Here is a 15920-nt window from a genome sequence, read left to right on the forward strand (position 1 = left end):
GGGGCTCGAACTAGTGAATTTAGTGTTCTCGTCTTAACAATAGTTAAATAGAGGGTGATCGTTGGGGGTAAGTTGGGTTTTTGTTCGTTCTTGGTTGTCAATTCACCTGTAAATCTGTTAAATTGATGTTGACTATCTTGATTTTAGGCTATGGAGTGCTCGAGGACTGTTCTAGCATCAAACAAAACCAGGTGTGTACCCGAAACGCAAAAAAAAAAGGATTTGGCGAAAATTCGAAATTGCTTGTTGTTTGGACAGTGGCAGTAGACTAAATTTGACAAATCACCATAAATTGTGGAAATCGAATTAGAGTTGAAAAAAATATGACATTAAAGCTTATTGAGTCTAGTTTCTCATAGAAGAAACGGTATAAGTAATTGAATTGTAAATCGTGAGGTATACTAAACTTTGTGAGACAAGGTCAGAATAAATTCGGGTTCCCCTGTTCTGAATTTGGAAAATCATCAAATATTGAAAAAAATAATTAGGGGTTAAAATTTACATTTTTAAATTATTAATGGGTTAAATAGAAGCAAATGGAAATATCATCCAAATTTTGTACTAAGAGATAATTAATTTTTAGCAAAGAAGGGTCGGAACTGTCACATAGCAGAACAGGGGTAGGTTTGAAGATTTTACTGTACTTATTAGCTGGACCAAAAATTCTAAAAATTTTATGGTCAAAAGGTATTTGAGTCTAGTTTCAAAGACATCAAGTAGATCTTAATTCGGAATTCTGTAGCTCAAGATATAAATAATTTAGTAACAGTGACTCAAGTAGACAGCTATGAAGGAAAATATAAGTAAATAGTTAAAACATATATGAATAATTAACTAGCACGAGTTACATTAAAAATGGATCACGCGGCCAGGTGCAATTTGGGCCGAGTGGGCCACATGGGCGTGTGAGCCCATTTTTCTAAAAAGTTCTGTAAGGTTGCACGGGTCACCCAAGTCGACTATGGACCTACTGTAGGGTTAGTAAGCTTTACTTAGACCCCTATGTGTGATCTGTCTATCTGATTTCTATACCGAGTATGATTTATAATATATGAATGTATGTACTATTAATTGCATAATGGCATGACATATTTTATATGTTGCATTGCATCAGGGTAGGTTGATGATATTTGGAGGAAGTGTCTGAAAGGCTATTAAGCATGTTATCTAGCAGCTCAGCTACACCCTTCTAATTATGTGCCGCATTTCGGTACAGCGTGGTGTGTAGGGATGGGTGGGTTGATTTAATCCCCACATGGTGTGTAGGGTTGCACGGAGATGGTGTGTAGAGGCTGGTGGGTAGGATTCTAATTTACTGTATCTGATGTGGGTCAAGTCCCTAATGTATTTCAGAGATTGTATCTGAATGGGCTTAGGCCCAAACTGGTTCTGTGATGGGCACAGGCCCCAGACTGTATCTCACTAAATTCTGTTGAATATCTGTGGGGGTTACACACTGATTTTACGAAAAATCACCCTTTTTTTGTTTCATCTAAACAGGTAATCCCCAGACTTGATGGGTCTGCGCAGCGGAGGACTCAACAATGGCCACACGTAAATTTTAGATTGTTTTCCGTTAATGCCTAGAATTTATTACTTATTTGGGGTTTTTTATGTAACTTTTGGACTATGGACTGGTTGGTTTTAAATTTGGGACTTTAAACTATTTTTATGGATTTAAAAAAAAATTTAACTCAACAAAATGCGATTTTCTAAAAAATAAAGTTTTCGTAAATAGAAACAATTTTCCCTAAGTTAATTGGTTACAAAAGCTTCCGCTAAGAGACAAGTTTTAAAGCATATCTACTAGTATTTTTTTCGAATTAAATAAAAGCTAACTTACTGTAACAATTTTTAAATTTAACGATCTTATCTTCAAATCCCAATCACATCGCCAAATTAGGTCATAACGTCTAGGCCGGGTTTAGGCGTGTTACATTTAGTGGTATCAGAGCCAGGTTACAAAACTCGGTTGTGGATTATGGGTTTTATGAAAGTTGAGCTTTCGAAAAATTGATTGATTTCCAAATGGTTTGAAATGTTTTTACTGAGTAAGTGGTATATCAAGTCTCCGGCGCCGCTCCTGTAAGTATTCTAAATTGTGATTTGTTTTAAATTGAAACTATTATGGATAGTATATTCTGAAACTACTATAGGTAGTAAACTGTACTGAAAACATTTTAGTTAGTGTATACTAAAAATTGTAGAGAAACTAGAAACTGTAGTGAGAATGTGATTTACGAAAACGAACTCTGAATAACTGATACTGTTTTACATAAAACATTTGTTAATAAACACTGAAATTGTAACTGATTCATAAAACTTATAATAGCAGATAAATCCGATTAGATATGAGCACATGAGGTATCCACGGATGGGGTACTCGAGGTCAAGGTAGAGGTCGTAGAGGGGTTCGATCTGAGTCATCTTCCCTAGATAATATACCGAATTTAGACACGAGTGAGAAGTCAGTGTCGCCTGCTACTGATACTGAGTCTCATGATCGCATGGTTGGGGACGACGCATTGTCCTAGGCTATGTTGAGGATATTGGAGACGGTCGCTGGGCCTAATACTGGATCTGGAGGTCGTGGGTCAATTACGGAACGACTCCAGTTCAACAGAGCTGAGCTCTTCAGGGGTGTCACTAGGGTCTCCCCTAATGCAGCTGAGTACTGGATTGAGGCCACAGAGAGGATCATCGATGACCTAAATTGCACCTCCGAGCAGAAATTTAAAGGTGCAGTCTCGCTGCTGCGTGATGAGGCTTATCAGTGGTGGCTTACTGTTAGAGAGGGCACTCAGCCCGAACATCTGACCTGGGCGTTCTTTAAGACCGCCTTCCAGGGGAAAATATGTCAGAGCTAGTTATGTGGATGTACGTATAAGGCCGAGTTTTTGAGACTGAGCCGCTATGCGCGAGGTATTTTGGCATCTGAGTATGAGCGATGTGTCCACTTTGAGAATGGCCTCAGAGATAATTTGATAGCTTTAATAGCCCCGCAGAGGGAGTGAGATATATCTGCCCTAGTCGAGAAGGCGAAAATCACCAAGGAGGATATGGAGGTAGTTAGGATTGGAGAACACCAGAACTACTTATCTAATGTGATATCTGCACTAGTGGCAGAGAAGTTGGTTCGTAAAGGATGTGAGGCATTCTTGGCCTATATAAATGTTTCGGATTCCGGGAATTCTATATAAATGTCTTTTTTGAGGAGCTACTGGGTTTACCTCCGAATCGTAAAGTGGAGTTTGGGATAGAGCTCCTTCCTGGTACAGCTTTGGTGTCTATCGCCCCTTACCAAATGGCACCGAAGGAGCTTACGGAGCTTAAGGCTAAGATTTAAAAGTTATTGGATCGTGGGTTCATCCGTCCTAGTATGTCTCCGTGGGGAGCACTGGTATTGTTTGTAAAGAAGAAGGATGGATCCATGTGGATGTGCATTGACTACCGGTAACTGAACAAGATGACCACTAAGAACAAGTACCCCCTATCGAGGATAGATAATCTATTTGACCAGTTTCGAGGAGTTTCAGTTTTCTCTAAGATTGACTTGCGTTTTGGGTATCATCAGTTGAGGGTTGAGGAGGCTAATGTGCATGAGACGACATTTAGGACTCGTTGTGGTCACTACGAGTTCCTAGTGATGCCATTTGGACTGACTAATGCACCGATAGCTTTCATGCATCTGATGAACCGAGTGTTTTAGCCCTACTTGGATCGGTTTGTAGTGGTGTTCATCGATGACATATTGGTTTATTTGAGGACTGAGGATAAGCATGACAAGCACCTTAGGATTGTTCTTCAGATTTTGAGGGAAAAGCAGCTATATGGTAAGTTCGGCAAATGCGAGTTCTGGTTACGTGAAGTAACATTTCTAGGTCATGTGGTGTCTGCTGAGGGGATTCGAGTCGATCCTCAAGAAAATTGAGGCTGCATTAGATTACAAATAGCCTAAGAATGTGTTTGAGATCAACAGCTTTTTGGGGATGGCAAGTTATTACCGACAGTTTGTGGAAGGATTTTCACTTATTACAGCACCCTTGACTAAGCTGTTACGTAAAGGTGTACCGTTTAATTGGACTGATGCGCAGCAAGAGAGCTTTAAGAAGCTTAAGACTGTACTGACTGAGGCCCCTGTTCTGATACAGCCAGAGCCTAGAAAAGAGTTCACTGTTTATAGTGATGCATCTCATGTCGGTTTGGGATGTGCATTGATGCAGGATGGTAAGGTGGTAGCCTATGCGTCTCGTCAGTTTAAGACCCATGAGGCGAATTATCCGACGCATAACTTGGAGTTGGCCGCTGTGGTATTCACACTGAAAATCTGGAGGCATTGTTTGTATGATGAGAAGTGTATTATCTACACTGATCATAAGAGCCTCAAGTATCTCCTCACTCGGAAGGAGTTAAATCTTAGGCAGTGTAGATGGGTTGAGCCACTTAAGGATTATGATTGTGCCATTGAGTACCATTTCAATAAGGCCAATGTGGTGGCCGATGCGTTGAACCGTAAGGCTATAACCAATCTGAGAGTGATGTTCACTCGACTTAGCCTATTCGACGATGGAGGTCTCTTGGCAGAACTTCAGGTCAAACCGACATAGATTGAACAGATTCGAGGTAAATAGTTGGGGGATAAGTCTCTCAGGTTGCGTTTTTGTTAGGTTAAAAATGGTGGCACTACTGATTTTGGGATAAACAGTGATGGGGTACTTTGTTTTCACGATTGGATTTATGTACTGAATTATGAGGATTTAAAACAGTCGATTCTGAAAGAGGCGCATGGTAGTTCCTATACTATGCATCCCGACTAGAATAAGATGTACTAAGATCGTCAGGAATTGTACTAGTGGCCAGGGTTGAAGCGTGAGGTTACTGACTTCGTTGCTCGCTGTTTGACTTGTCAGTAGGTTAAGGCTGAGCATCAGTTACCTTCGGGTTTGTTGCAGGCGATTAAGATACCGTTATGGAAATGGAAGCGAGTAACGATGGACTTCGTTAGTGGGTTGCCTCTAACACCAACTAAGAAGGATTCTGTTTGGGTCATCGTGGATCGATTGACCAAGTCTGTTCACTTCATCTCGGTAAGGACAGACTTTTCTCTTCAAAAATTAGCTAAGCTCTACATATCAGAAATAGTGAGACTATATGGGGTACCTGTCTAGATCATTTTGATCGGGATCCTCGTTTCACATCTCGGTTCTAGAAGAAGCTTCATAAGGCTCTGAGTTTAAGATTAAACTTCAATACTGCTTTCCATCCTCAGACAGATGGTCAGTCGAAAAAGGTGATTTAGATACTAGAAGACATGCTGAAGAGCCGTGTTATTGATTTCTGAGGCAATTGGGAGGAGTACTTGTCGTTAGCGGAGTTTGCCTACAATAATAGCTTACAGTCTAGTATCCAGATGGCACCTTATGAGGCACTGTATGGTCGTAAGTGTCGCATTCCTTTATGTTGGACTAAGTTGGGTGAGCGACGTGTTCTGGGTCTTGAGTTGGTCTCTGAGACAGAGGATAAGGTTAGATTGATTTGGGATCATTTGAAAGAGGCTTCTGATAGGTAGAAATCGTATGCAGATTTGAAGAGGCGTGAGATCGAGTATTCTGTGAGGGACTTAGTTTTTTCTCAGGGTCTCACCATGAAAAAAGGTTCTGAGGTTCGGTCGCAAGGGCAAGCTAAGCCCTTAGTTTATTAGACCTTACTGCATTCTAAAACGTGTGGGACCTAACGCTTATCAGTTGGAGTTACCTCCGGAGTTGGATCGTATTAATAATGTTTTCCACGTCTCGATGTTGAGCCGCTACCGCTCTGATCCCACGCATGTTGTTTCTATTGAGGAGACTGAGGTTAGACCAGACTTGACCTTCGAGGAGGAGCCAATTCCGATTCTGGAGTGTGATGTAAAAGTCTTTCGAAAAAATTCTATTCCCTTAGTGAATGTTCTATGGCGTAATCATAGCACTGAGGAGGTTACATGGGAGCCTGAGAATGCGATGCGTCAAAATGTCCTCATCTGTTTTGATCAGGTAAAATTTCGAGGACGAAATTTTCTTTTAGGTGGTAGAGTTGTAACGCCCTAAAATTTCTAATTTCATTATTGTGAAACTATGACACAAATATCAGTCAGCTTTAGTGGTTATGTGTTCTTGAAGTGTTTGGGAGGTCTCAAGTTCAAGCTTTCACTTGGGCAAGTTTTGGTATTTTGAATGAATTAGGTCTTACTCTTGTTCAGTAGGCTTTTATTTGATTGTTGGGTAAATTATATCAGAATGGGCCTGTTGGTCTGGTGGTTAAATGGTGTGTTATTATGGTGGAGGTCTTGTGTTCGAATCCCTATGCAGGCAAGGGTATTTTTTTTTTTGCTTAGATTTCGGGATAGAGTTGTGTGATAGGGGGATTCTGAGTAGTGGATGTGTAGTAGGAATTATGGAAGAAGATTAAGGGATTTTGGGGGTTATCGGGATTTTATTTTATTTTTTCCCATAACCAAATTTTGACTCTCTTTTCCTCTTGCTGAAATTCTCTGAGTTTTTCCATCTTTCTCTTCTATTTTTTCTTCTCTATTTTTCCCTAATCCATTTATTTTCCTTCGTTTTCACACGCGGTTAGTGCTCGCTTAGTTTCGGTAAGTGTTTCTCTTCATTTCTGTCATGAATCTCTTAGTAACTGAAATGGTAATGTTTTTTCTCTGCAATTTGGGCGTAGGGTGAGGCCCGAACTAGTGAATTCAGTGTTCTCGTCTTAACAATAGTTAAACAGAGGGTGATCATTGGTAGTAAGTTGGGTTTGTGTTTGTTCTTGGTTGTCAATTCACTTGTAAATTCGTTAAATTGATGTTGAGTATCTTAATTATAGGCTTTGGAGTGCTCGAGGACTGTTCTAGCATCAAACAAAACCAAGTGTGTACCCGAAACGCAAAAAAAAAAAAGATTTGGCAAAAAGCCGAAATTGCTTACTGTTTGGACAGCAGTAGTAGGCTAACTTTGAAAAATCTCCATAAGTTATGGAAATCGAATTAGAGGTTGAACAAAATATGAAATTAAATCTTATTGAATCTAGTTTCTCATAGAAGAAACGGTGTAAGTAATGGAATTGTAAATTGTAAGGTATAATAAACTTTGTGAGACAATGTCAGAAAGAATTCGGGTTCCCCTGTTCTGAATTTGGAAAATCATCAAAAATTAGAGAAAAATAATTAGGAGTTAAAATTTACATTTTTAAATTATAAATGGGTTTATTTTCAATAGAAACCAATGGAAATATCATCCAAATTTTGTACTAAGAGATAATTAATTTTTAGCAAAGAAGGGTTGAAGCTGTCAGATAGCAGAACAGGGGTAGGTTTGAAGATTTTACTGTACTTATTGGCTAAACCAAAAATTCTAAAAATTTTATGGTAGAAATGTATTTGAGTCTAGTTTCAAAAACATCAAGCAGATCTTAATTCGAAATTCTTTAGCTCAAGATATAAATAATTTAGTAACAGTGACTCAAGTAGACAGCTTTGAAGGAAAATATAAGTAAATAGTGAAAACATATATAAGTAATTAAGTAGCACGGATTACATTAAAAATGGATCACGCGGCCAAGGCCAATTTGGGCCGAGTGGGCCACATGGGCGTGTGAGCCCATTTTTATAAAAAGTTCTGTAAGGTTGCATGGGTCACCCAAGTCGACTATGGACCTACTGTAGGGTTAGTAAGCTTTACTTAGACCCCTATGTGTGATCTGTCTATCTGATTTCTATACCGAGTATGATTTATAATATATGAATGTATGTACTATTAATTGCATAATGGCATGACATATTTTATATGTTGCATTGCATCAGGGTAGGTTGATGATATTTGGAGGAAGTGTCTGAAAGGCTATTAAGCATGTTATCTAGCAGCTCAGCTACAACCTTCTAATTATGTGCCGCATTTCGGTACAGCGTGGTGTGTAGGGATGGGTGGGTTGATTTAATCCCCACATGGTGTGTAGGGTTGGACGGAGATGATGTGTAGAGGCTAGTGGGTAGGATTCTGATTTACTGTATCTGATATGGGCCAAGGGCCTAATGTATTTCTGAGACTGTATCTGAATGGGCTAAGGCCCAAACTGGTTATGTGATGGGCATAGGCCCCAGACTGTATCTCACTGAATTTTGTTGAATATCTGTATGCATGTTTTCTGTGAGGATTACACACTAAGTTTACGAAAACTCACCCTTTTTCTGTTTAATCTGAACAAGTAATCCCCAGACTTGACGGGTCAATGTAGCGGAGGACTCGACGGTGGCCACACGTAAATTTTAGACTGTTTTCCGTTAATGCCTAAAATTTATTACTTATTTGAGGTTTTTGATGTAACTTTTGGACTATGGACTGGTTGGTTTAAAATTTGGGACTTTATACTGTTTTTATGGATTTAAAAAAAATTGCAACTCAACAAAACGCGATTTTTCTAAAAACTAAGGTTTTCGTAAATAGAAACGATTTTCTCTAAATTAATTGGTTACAAAAGCTTTCGCTAAGAGACAAGTTTTAAAGCATATCTACTAGTATTTTTTTTTCGAATTAAATAAAAGCTAACTTACTGTAACGATTTTTAAACTCGACAATCTTATCTTCAAATCTCATTCACATCGCCAGATTCAGTCATAAAGTCTAGGCCGGGTTTAGGGGTGTTACAAGTAGGACAAACTTTTAAACGTCCGATTAATTTTTTATTTCATAATCACCATCGTAAACATGCATGGATTTCAAATCAAAATCCATCTATTCATGTTGTCATGATTAGTCTCCAATTATAATAAACATGATATAATAAATAAATCATAGTAATATATATCTTAAGATCTGAGTGGTTAAAGGCTCTAATGATTACACATAGTGCATGGGCCTTAAATAAAAACTGAAATTGCAATAGCTCTAGAAGGCAATCGTCAACAACTTGAGCAATAGATTTGGAGTGACCGTATTATAAAATAAAAAAGAATCGTGCTAAAACGTGTTATAAAATAAATACACATAAAGTAAAGAACAAAGAGAATAGGAGAGCAAAGAGAGAGCTTATTTTATTGATCAATCGGGAATGATTACAATGCTTCATCGGAGTCTCTATTTATAGGCATAAGAAGTATAAAAGAAGTAGAAATCTAATTCTAATAACTATTAGAATTTAAAGTACATTAAAATTTTATCTTAATCATAATGGGCATTCACATTAATAACCGCAATTAAAATATAAATCTGTAAAACATGAGAAACTAGTTTAATCTAAAATCATATATTTGATTTTTATCAGGTAAATAAATGGATGAAATTAAATGAGATTTAATTGGTTTCACAGTAGTAGAGGTGTTCATGGGCCGGGCCGGGCCCGTAAAAAAATTCAGCCCGCATACTAGGCCCAGGCCCGGCCCGGCCCGAAATATGGGCCTGAAATTTTGTCCAGGCCCGGCCTAGGAAAAATTTCTTAAGCCCGAGCCCAGCCCGGCCCGTTTTTTAAAAATAAACACCATTTTTTTAAAAAAAATTTAAAAAAAGTATTTTAAAAATATTTTAAAATTTAAAAAATATAAAAAATATATTTTTTATTATATATTCGGGCCGGGCCCGGGCCAAAAAAGTCGTGCCCGAGGCCCGGCCTCATTTTTTTCCCAAACCCATATTTCGGGCCTATATTTTTACCCGAACCCTCCCATATTTCGGGCGGACCGTCGGGCCGGGCCGGGCCGCCCGTCCCATGAACACCTCTACACAGTAGTATACATTTGTCGTTTTTTTAGCAATTCTTTAAAAGGCAACGCCGTCATAACTTGGAAGAAACTTTTATTGAAGCTGGTTGACTTTTGTATCGTTCTTTTTCCCATTATCAAACTCCACCAAGATAGTCATGGGTTGATGCAGAGCTTGAGAACAAGCAATTAAGATGGATCTCTTGAGTTGGTTAATGTACCCTGTTTCCTACATGATCTTGTTTCAAGCCCTCCTTGCAATCACAAGAAAATTGGGAAGAAGGGCCAAGCTTCCGCCTGGTCCACCACCAATTCCCATCTTCGGGAACCTCTTTCAGCTTGGTGATAATCCCCATAAGTCTCTTGCCAAACTTGCCTCGGTTCACGGGGACATCATGACTTTGAAACTTGGGCAAATAACTACTATAGTTTTCTCGTCTGCAACCATGGCCGAAGAAATCCTCCAAAAGCATGATGCCGTATCTTGTAACCGAACCGTTCCTGATGCCATTCGTGCCCTTCGACACCACGAAGTCGGATTGCCTTGGATGCCTGTTTCAACCACATGGAGAAATCATAGGAAAATCTGCAAGTTGCACATTTTTGCTAGTCATAGACTTGACGCTAACCAATACTTGAGGCGCACCAAAGTAGAACAACTCCTCGCTGATGTTCGTCAAAGTTCCCGCGTCGGAGAAGCTGTTGAGATACGCCAAGCTGCTTTTTAAACTACGCTTAGTTTTATGTCAAATACTATTTTCTCTATTGATTTATCCGACTCTTCTCAAACTTCTGAGGAGTTCAGAGAAATTGTGCAGGGTATCTTGGAAGAGTTAAGGAAACCCAACTTTGGTGATTATTTCCCTATTGCTAATCTTGACTTGCAGGGTAATAGGCGTCGAATGACAATTCATTTAAGAAAGATTATGGATCTTTTCGACAATGTGATCGATGAGCGGGTGGAGTTGAGAAGGATGAGTGAATATGTATCAACTAATGATTTATTGGATACTCTTCTCCAACTCAGTCAAGAAAACAACCAAGAGCTTGACAAAAATCAGATCAAACATTTGATTCTGGTTGTAACTTTATCTCCTTTCTGTTTTTTCTTAATTGAAATTTTAAGTCCATAACTTGGTAAGAATTTATGAAACAGGTTTTATTTACAGCGGCAACTGAGACAACTACAAGTACAATAGAATGGGCAATGGCAGAATTACTCCATAGCCCCCAAGCTTTACTGGAAGCCCGGAGAGAACTTAAAAAAATAATTGGCAAAGGGAACCTGGTGGAGGAATCCAATGTTACTTGTTTACCTTATTTGCAAGCAATTGTCAAGGAAACATTGAGGTTACATCCTCCAGCTCCTTTTTTAATCCCTCGAAAAGCTGAAGCAGATATTGAGGTTCATAACTTCGTGGTTCCAAAGGGCGCACAAGTGTTTATCAACGCATGGGTTATAGGTCGAGATCCCAATTTTTGGGAGGAGCCCGACTTGTTTCGTCCAGAAAGGTTCATAAGATCAGAAATGGATGTTAAAGGAAAAGACTTTGGACTGATTCCATTCGGAGGTGGGCGACGAATTTGCCCTGGATTGCCATTGGCCATGAGAATGTTGCACTCAATGTTGGGTACACTTATTCATTCATTTGATTGGGAACTTGAAGATGGAGTTGCACCCGAAAACTTAAACATGGATGAAAAGTTTCACTTTGTGTTACAGAAAGCTAAACCATTAAGAGCTATCCCACATTCAATTTGATCCTGGTTTTATCTGTTTCCTGTTATTATCTCAAGTACTGGAAATGAATAAGCTTGGATCTATTCTGTAAAACCTCCAATTGTACATCAATAAGATCCTGAGAATCGATTATAATGTCTGCTACGGTCTTTTTCTTGGATATGAATAAGCTTGGATCAATTTGATCCTGGTTTTATCTGTTTGCTGTTATTATCTCAAGTACGGGAAATGAATAAGCTTGGATCTATTCTGTAAAACCTCCAATTGTACATCAATAAGATCCTGAGAATCGATTATAATGTCTGCTACGGTCTTTTTCTTCATAAAGCTCAGCATCCCAATTTTATTTTAACAACAATATCATGTTGATTATTTGTATCTATAACTACTGAAGACTTGACGACAAAGTTATTATCGATTTATTTTATATTATATTTCATGTTTTTCAAACATAGTGGGCAATGCTAGCATTCATCATCCACATAAAAAACCATGCGTACCTATTCACTACCATGTCATATGCGGGAGCCAATATTGACATTTGAACTCAACAAAGGTTCATTTCGTCAACAACCATAATATCACTGCCACAATACATCTTCTATATATATATATGGATTAAACAGCTTTTTCCATTGTCATTGAAGCTTAGAGCTCATAAATTATGTGAACAAGAATCCTGGTACCAAGGATACAAGTACATATACCAACTTCGACAAATCCTTAGACCTTACTGGTGACAAAATCTTTGTCACTTGCTTCCCAGATGGTGGTACCGTCACATGCACATATCTTCTTGTAGTTTTCACCAACCCCAGCACTTCGGGCTATCACTGCAGCCGTCAGACCTGGATCCGATCTATCTTCAGTCTCATAAACAGCTATTGACCGCCCAATGAGATCAGCAACCCTGAGCTGCTGTTTGACACCAGTGTAAAAGGACTCACCGTTCTTATCCACATCAAGAGTTCCCAGGTCGCCAACTGGCTGTAATGCAAAGACAAGATTAAGGAATGAACAGCAAACATGATGGTATGAAAGAATGGATATCAAGATCCTGGCTTTTTATAATTAAATAAATATGTAGTTAACAAAAGAGAGAACATTCCATGTTTATTAGAAAAACACTACGTATTGGTAACTTAAATACTAGCATCAATTTTTTTACAGCAAAGAATAATCTTCCACAATTTTGCTTTAATATATATATATATACTTTCTGTTTCTCAACAAAGAAGTCTGCAGGCAAGATTAAAAACACTTGGGTCTTCAAGCATATATTCAGTCATTACAGAACTCTAAAAGTTATGAAAAGAACAAATTCGCTATCAAGTAAATCATTTGAAAAAATCTTAAGGCAGCAGTGAACCATGTCCTTCATTATAGTTGTGCCCTCCAGATAGCATTGAGATAGGTCCATCAACCAGTAAGTTGCATCTTTAACACAAGTAAGTGCTACTTTGAATCTCACACTTGCACTTTATACTTACTAAATGAAATTAAACTGACATGCACGCGAACTCACAGTCAGAAAATGAAATATAAAAATGCACAGGAAAAGGGTCGCATGTGAGGTCACTTCATGATTTATGTGAAAAAGAAAAATATGAAATCCGGGATTGCAGAAGTTGGGAAAATAACCTGTTTAGCAGTTCCTTCATTTGATGGATTAAACACTTTCCCTGTACTTGCAGCACCTCTTGTCAGATCACCAAATTCATTAATTGACCAACCGTGTTTTCCAGGTGACAGACCACTAAAACTGGCTTCAATCCTAGCCAGTTCCATACTCACTTGAGCCAATCGAACCACACCAAAAATTTGTGGGCCTTTGAACTCAGCAACAGCTGCAGAAACTAAAAAGTCTGCAAAAGAAGGGCGAGGATAATAATTTGAGAAATTGCAGTTTCATTTGCTGAAATGGGGTGGAGAATTCCATTATATGAATAGCATGCTCAATAATGTGCCTCAAAAAATCGACTCCCATCAATATATTTATGCTCTGTTTGGGAACATGGCTTTGAGAATTTGAATTTCATTTATCATATAAATGGTAAGAATGAAATGGATATCTTATGGACAAATTAGTTGAGATTCAATATATTATATATTTAAAAAGGCATAAAAACAAGGATTTGTCAACTCCAAAAATATTTTAAGAAGTTCAAGTTCATTACCAAATAGACATCTAACAATCCATGGATTTGAGAAATTATCATGAATGTTACATTTCTAAATAGTTTACTACTCAATTTACACTCTTTTTGAAATCCACATCCAAATTCTAAAATCCTAGTTCCCAAACGCTACCTTAGAAAATTGGTACAATTTAAGCACATCATATAAATAACAATAGCAATTGACAGGACATTTCTAAAATTTCAAGGAGTTCCATCAACAAGCTAAATTGAGCATAAATTTTATCATTTTTTAGCACAGTTCAGCATCTTGTTTAGAATGTGGTAAACCACAGAACTGGCTGCTACATAAATTATGAAATTCCATGAGAAACTATGCCTTTCCTTTCTGTCTAGTACCAGCATGCATAAATGTGAGCAAACAACAAATATACAGGTTAATATCCCCAACATAAATACAAGGTAGATTTGACAAACCTTCTGGCACTCCTTGACCTATTAATCTAGCTTTTCGACCAGTCTGCTCCAATGCTTCATTCATAGTTTTCACAGGCGAATTACCAAGTATTCTCACCACTTGATTGCTCAAGTCAACTTCCACACTCTTGACTCCTTTGCATTTATGAACAGAAAATAGACACGAAATGAAAGAACGTTTAAAAAATATCCCTTCAAAGCCTCAAAAAGATTAGTAAATCACAAAATTATCACTATTGCCTTACCATCAACTGTTTGCAGCTTATTCTTGACCGCAGTAACACAACCTTCACACTTCATATCCACCATATACTCAGTCTGATACAAAAATTAAAGACCCAACTTTTTAGCATGTCAACAAAATACAATAACCATCCACTTCATGTTCAAGTAAAAGAGGGAGTGGGGGGGACTCAATTTATAGGAGAATACTAAATGAAATAGATTAATCAAGATGTTAACTTACAAGAAGGTCAGGCAAGGACCCATTTTCCTGCAAATCCAAGATCGAAAGAAGCAGAATTTATTAAAGATAATAGTAATAGAGAAGAGCAAGATTTGATGAGAAAAGAACTGGGCAGTGCTCAAAATTGGGAATTTGATAAGAAACCTGAGATGGGTTGTGATTAGATGAGGGTGAATCCATGTTAAGAGCAATGGGAGAGGTCGCGAAGTTCCTTATAAGGCCTAAGCGATTGGGTGGTGAAGAGAGGAAAGGGAGGCTTTTTGCGTTGGGGAAATGAGAAGAATTGCGAGAAGAGGAGGAGGAAGAAGAAGAAGAAGAAGAAAAAGAAGAAGAGAAAACAAAGGCGGCAGGCAGAGCAGAGGCAGAGGCAGCGGCTATGGCAGTGGCAGGGGTCAGCGACCTTAAAAATGCCATAGCTTTTGTTTGGCAATTTTGTACTTTTTGATGGTTAGGTGAAGGTGCGGTTCGTCGAGAGCCGCGAGTTGGCTCGCTTTCCAGATGCTTCTAATCTCAACTTGTAACTTGGAACTAATGCATAATAAATTTAAGGAGCTAATTCTGCATGTTGTGTAAAGTAAGGGGACTAAATATGAGATTTTACCTATTTATATTATTAATAAAGGTATCTTCAATTAAACGTCAACTAATCAGAGTGGCGCAGCGGAAGCGTGGTGGGCCCATAACCCACAGGTCCCAGGATCGAAACCTGGCTCTGATATTTTTGAAATAATTTCTTAATTTGGGCGATCCGTTTTCATATTTGTTTTGGGCCAAGAGCAATTATTTTTTACTCAATATCCTAATTAGATTGAAATTATGACCATAAAATTGAATAAAAAAAACTGCACATATTTTTCAATATAATTTATTGTTATTATAGGGTGTGATAAAGAAAATATAAGATATGTTTATCAAACTTTAACAAAGTATAATTGAATTGATATGTAATTAATAATATTTTCCTAAATATATTTTGTATTAAATTCATTGCTCTTAAAAAATAATAATAAATCATTTGTAGAGCAAAATCATAATAGGTAGGATAATATAAAAATAAAGTAAGATTGTTAATTACTCATGCAACTATGAGAGATGTTTATTTCATTGTATATCAAAAATAAATTATGTATACCTCCCATTTCTTTATTTATTAATATGACTTTTAAAACTTAATATTTTCAACTTTAACCTCCTACTCTAACTATTTTCATTGTTACTAATTTCTATCAAATTTTGATAATTTAACATATTTATTTTCTATAAATCAATATGTCAACAATCTAGTCAAGATTTTAAGTTGTCAAATTTTACAAACAATACTTCCAATTTTAATAGTAGGGCTGAGATTTTTAAATAATAACAAGACTACTT

General features: G+C 37.7%; 1 protein-coding gene and 1 pseudogene across 2 annotated transcripts; one reads left to right on the forward strand and one right to left on the reverse strand.

The window, feature by feature from the left end:
• Positions 1-9835: 9835 nt before the first annotated feature.
• Positions 9836-11666, forward strand: LOC105792149 (geraniol 8-hydroxylase-like; annotated as a pseudogene).
• Positions 11667-12002: 336 nt separating this feature from the next.
• On the reverse strand, positions 12003-15073 carry LOC105792150 (copper chaperone for superoxide dismutase, chloroplastic/cytosolic). Of its 2 annotated transcripts, none has more exons than XM_012620563.2 (6): positions 14694-15069; positions 14550-14576; positions 14329-14401; positions 14084-14218; positions 13110-13333; positions 12003-12455 (listed from the first exon to the last, which is right to left on the reverse strand). In XM_012620563.2, the coding sequence occupies exons 1-6, from the start codon at positions 14961-14963 to the stop codon at positions 12192-12194; spliced, it is 993 nt and encodes a 330-aa protein (XP_012476017.1). In that variant the 5' UTR covers positions 14964-15069; the 3' UTR covers positions 12003-12191. The 2 variants fall into 2 exon arrangements, with proteins under 2 accessions (XP_012476017.1, XP_052490887.1); XM_052634927.1 differs by having other exon boundaries at positions 12200-12451; positions 14694-15073.
• Positions 15074-15920: the final 847 nt, after the last annotated feature.

This window comes from Gossypium raimondii, chromosome 8, assembly GCF_025698545.1.
Source record: "Gossypium raimondii isolate GPD5lz chromosome 8, ASM2569854v1, whole genome shotgun sequence".
NCBI lineage: Eukaryota > Viridiplantae > Streptophyta > Magnoliopsida > Malvales > Malvaceae > Gossypium > Gossypium raimondii.

What these genes read in the sequence shown, in the direction of transcription:
- LOC105792150 (XM_012620563.2), bottom strand. Translation starts at nt 14,963, where the DNA reads ATGGCATTTTTAAGGTCGCTGACCCCTGCCACTGCCATAGCCGCTGCC. An exon ending in GGTCCTTGCCTGACCTTCTT is followed by an intron (nt 14,402 to 14,549) that starts GTAAGTTAACAT and finishes TTTTTGTATCAG; the next exon opens with ACTGAGTATATGGTGGATAT. An exon ending in ATGAAGGAACTGCTAAACAG is followed by an intron (nt 12,456 to 13,109) that starts GTTATTTTCCCA and finishes TTTGCATTACAG; the next exon opens with CCAGTTGGCGACCTGGGAAC.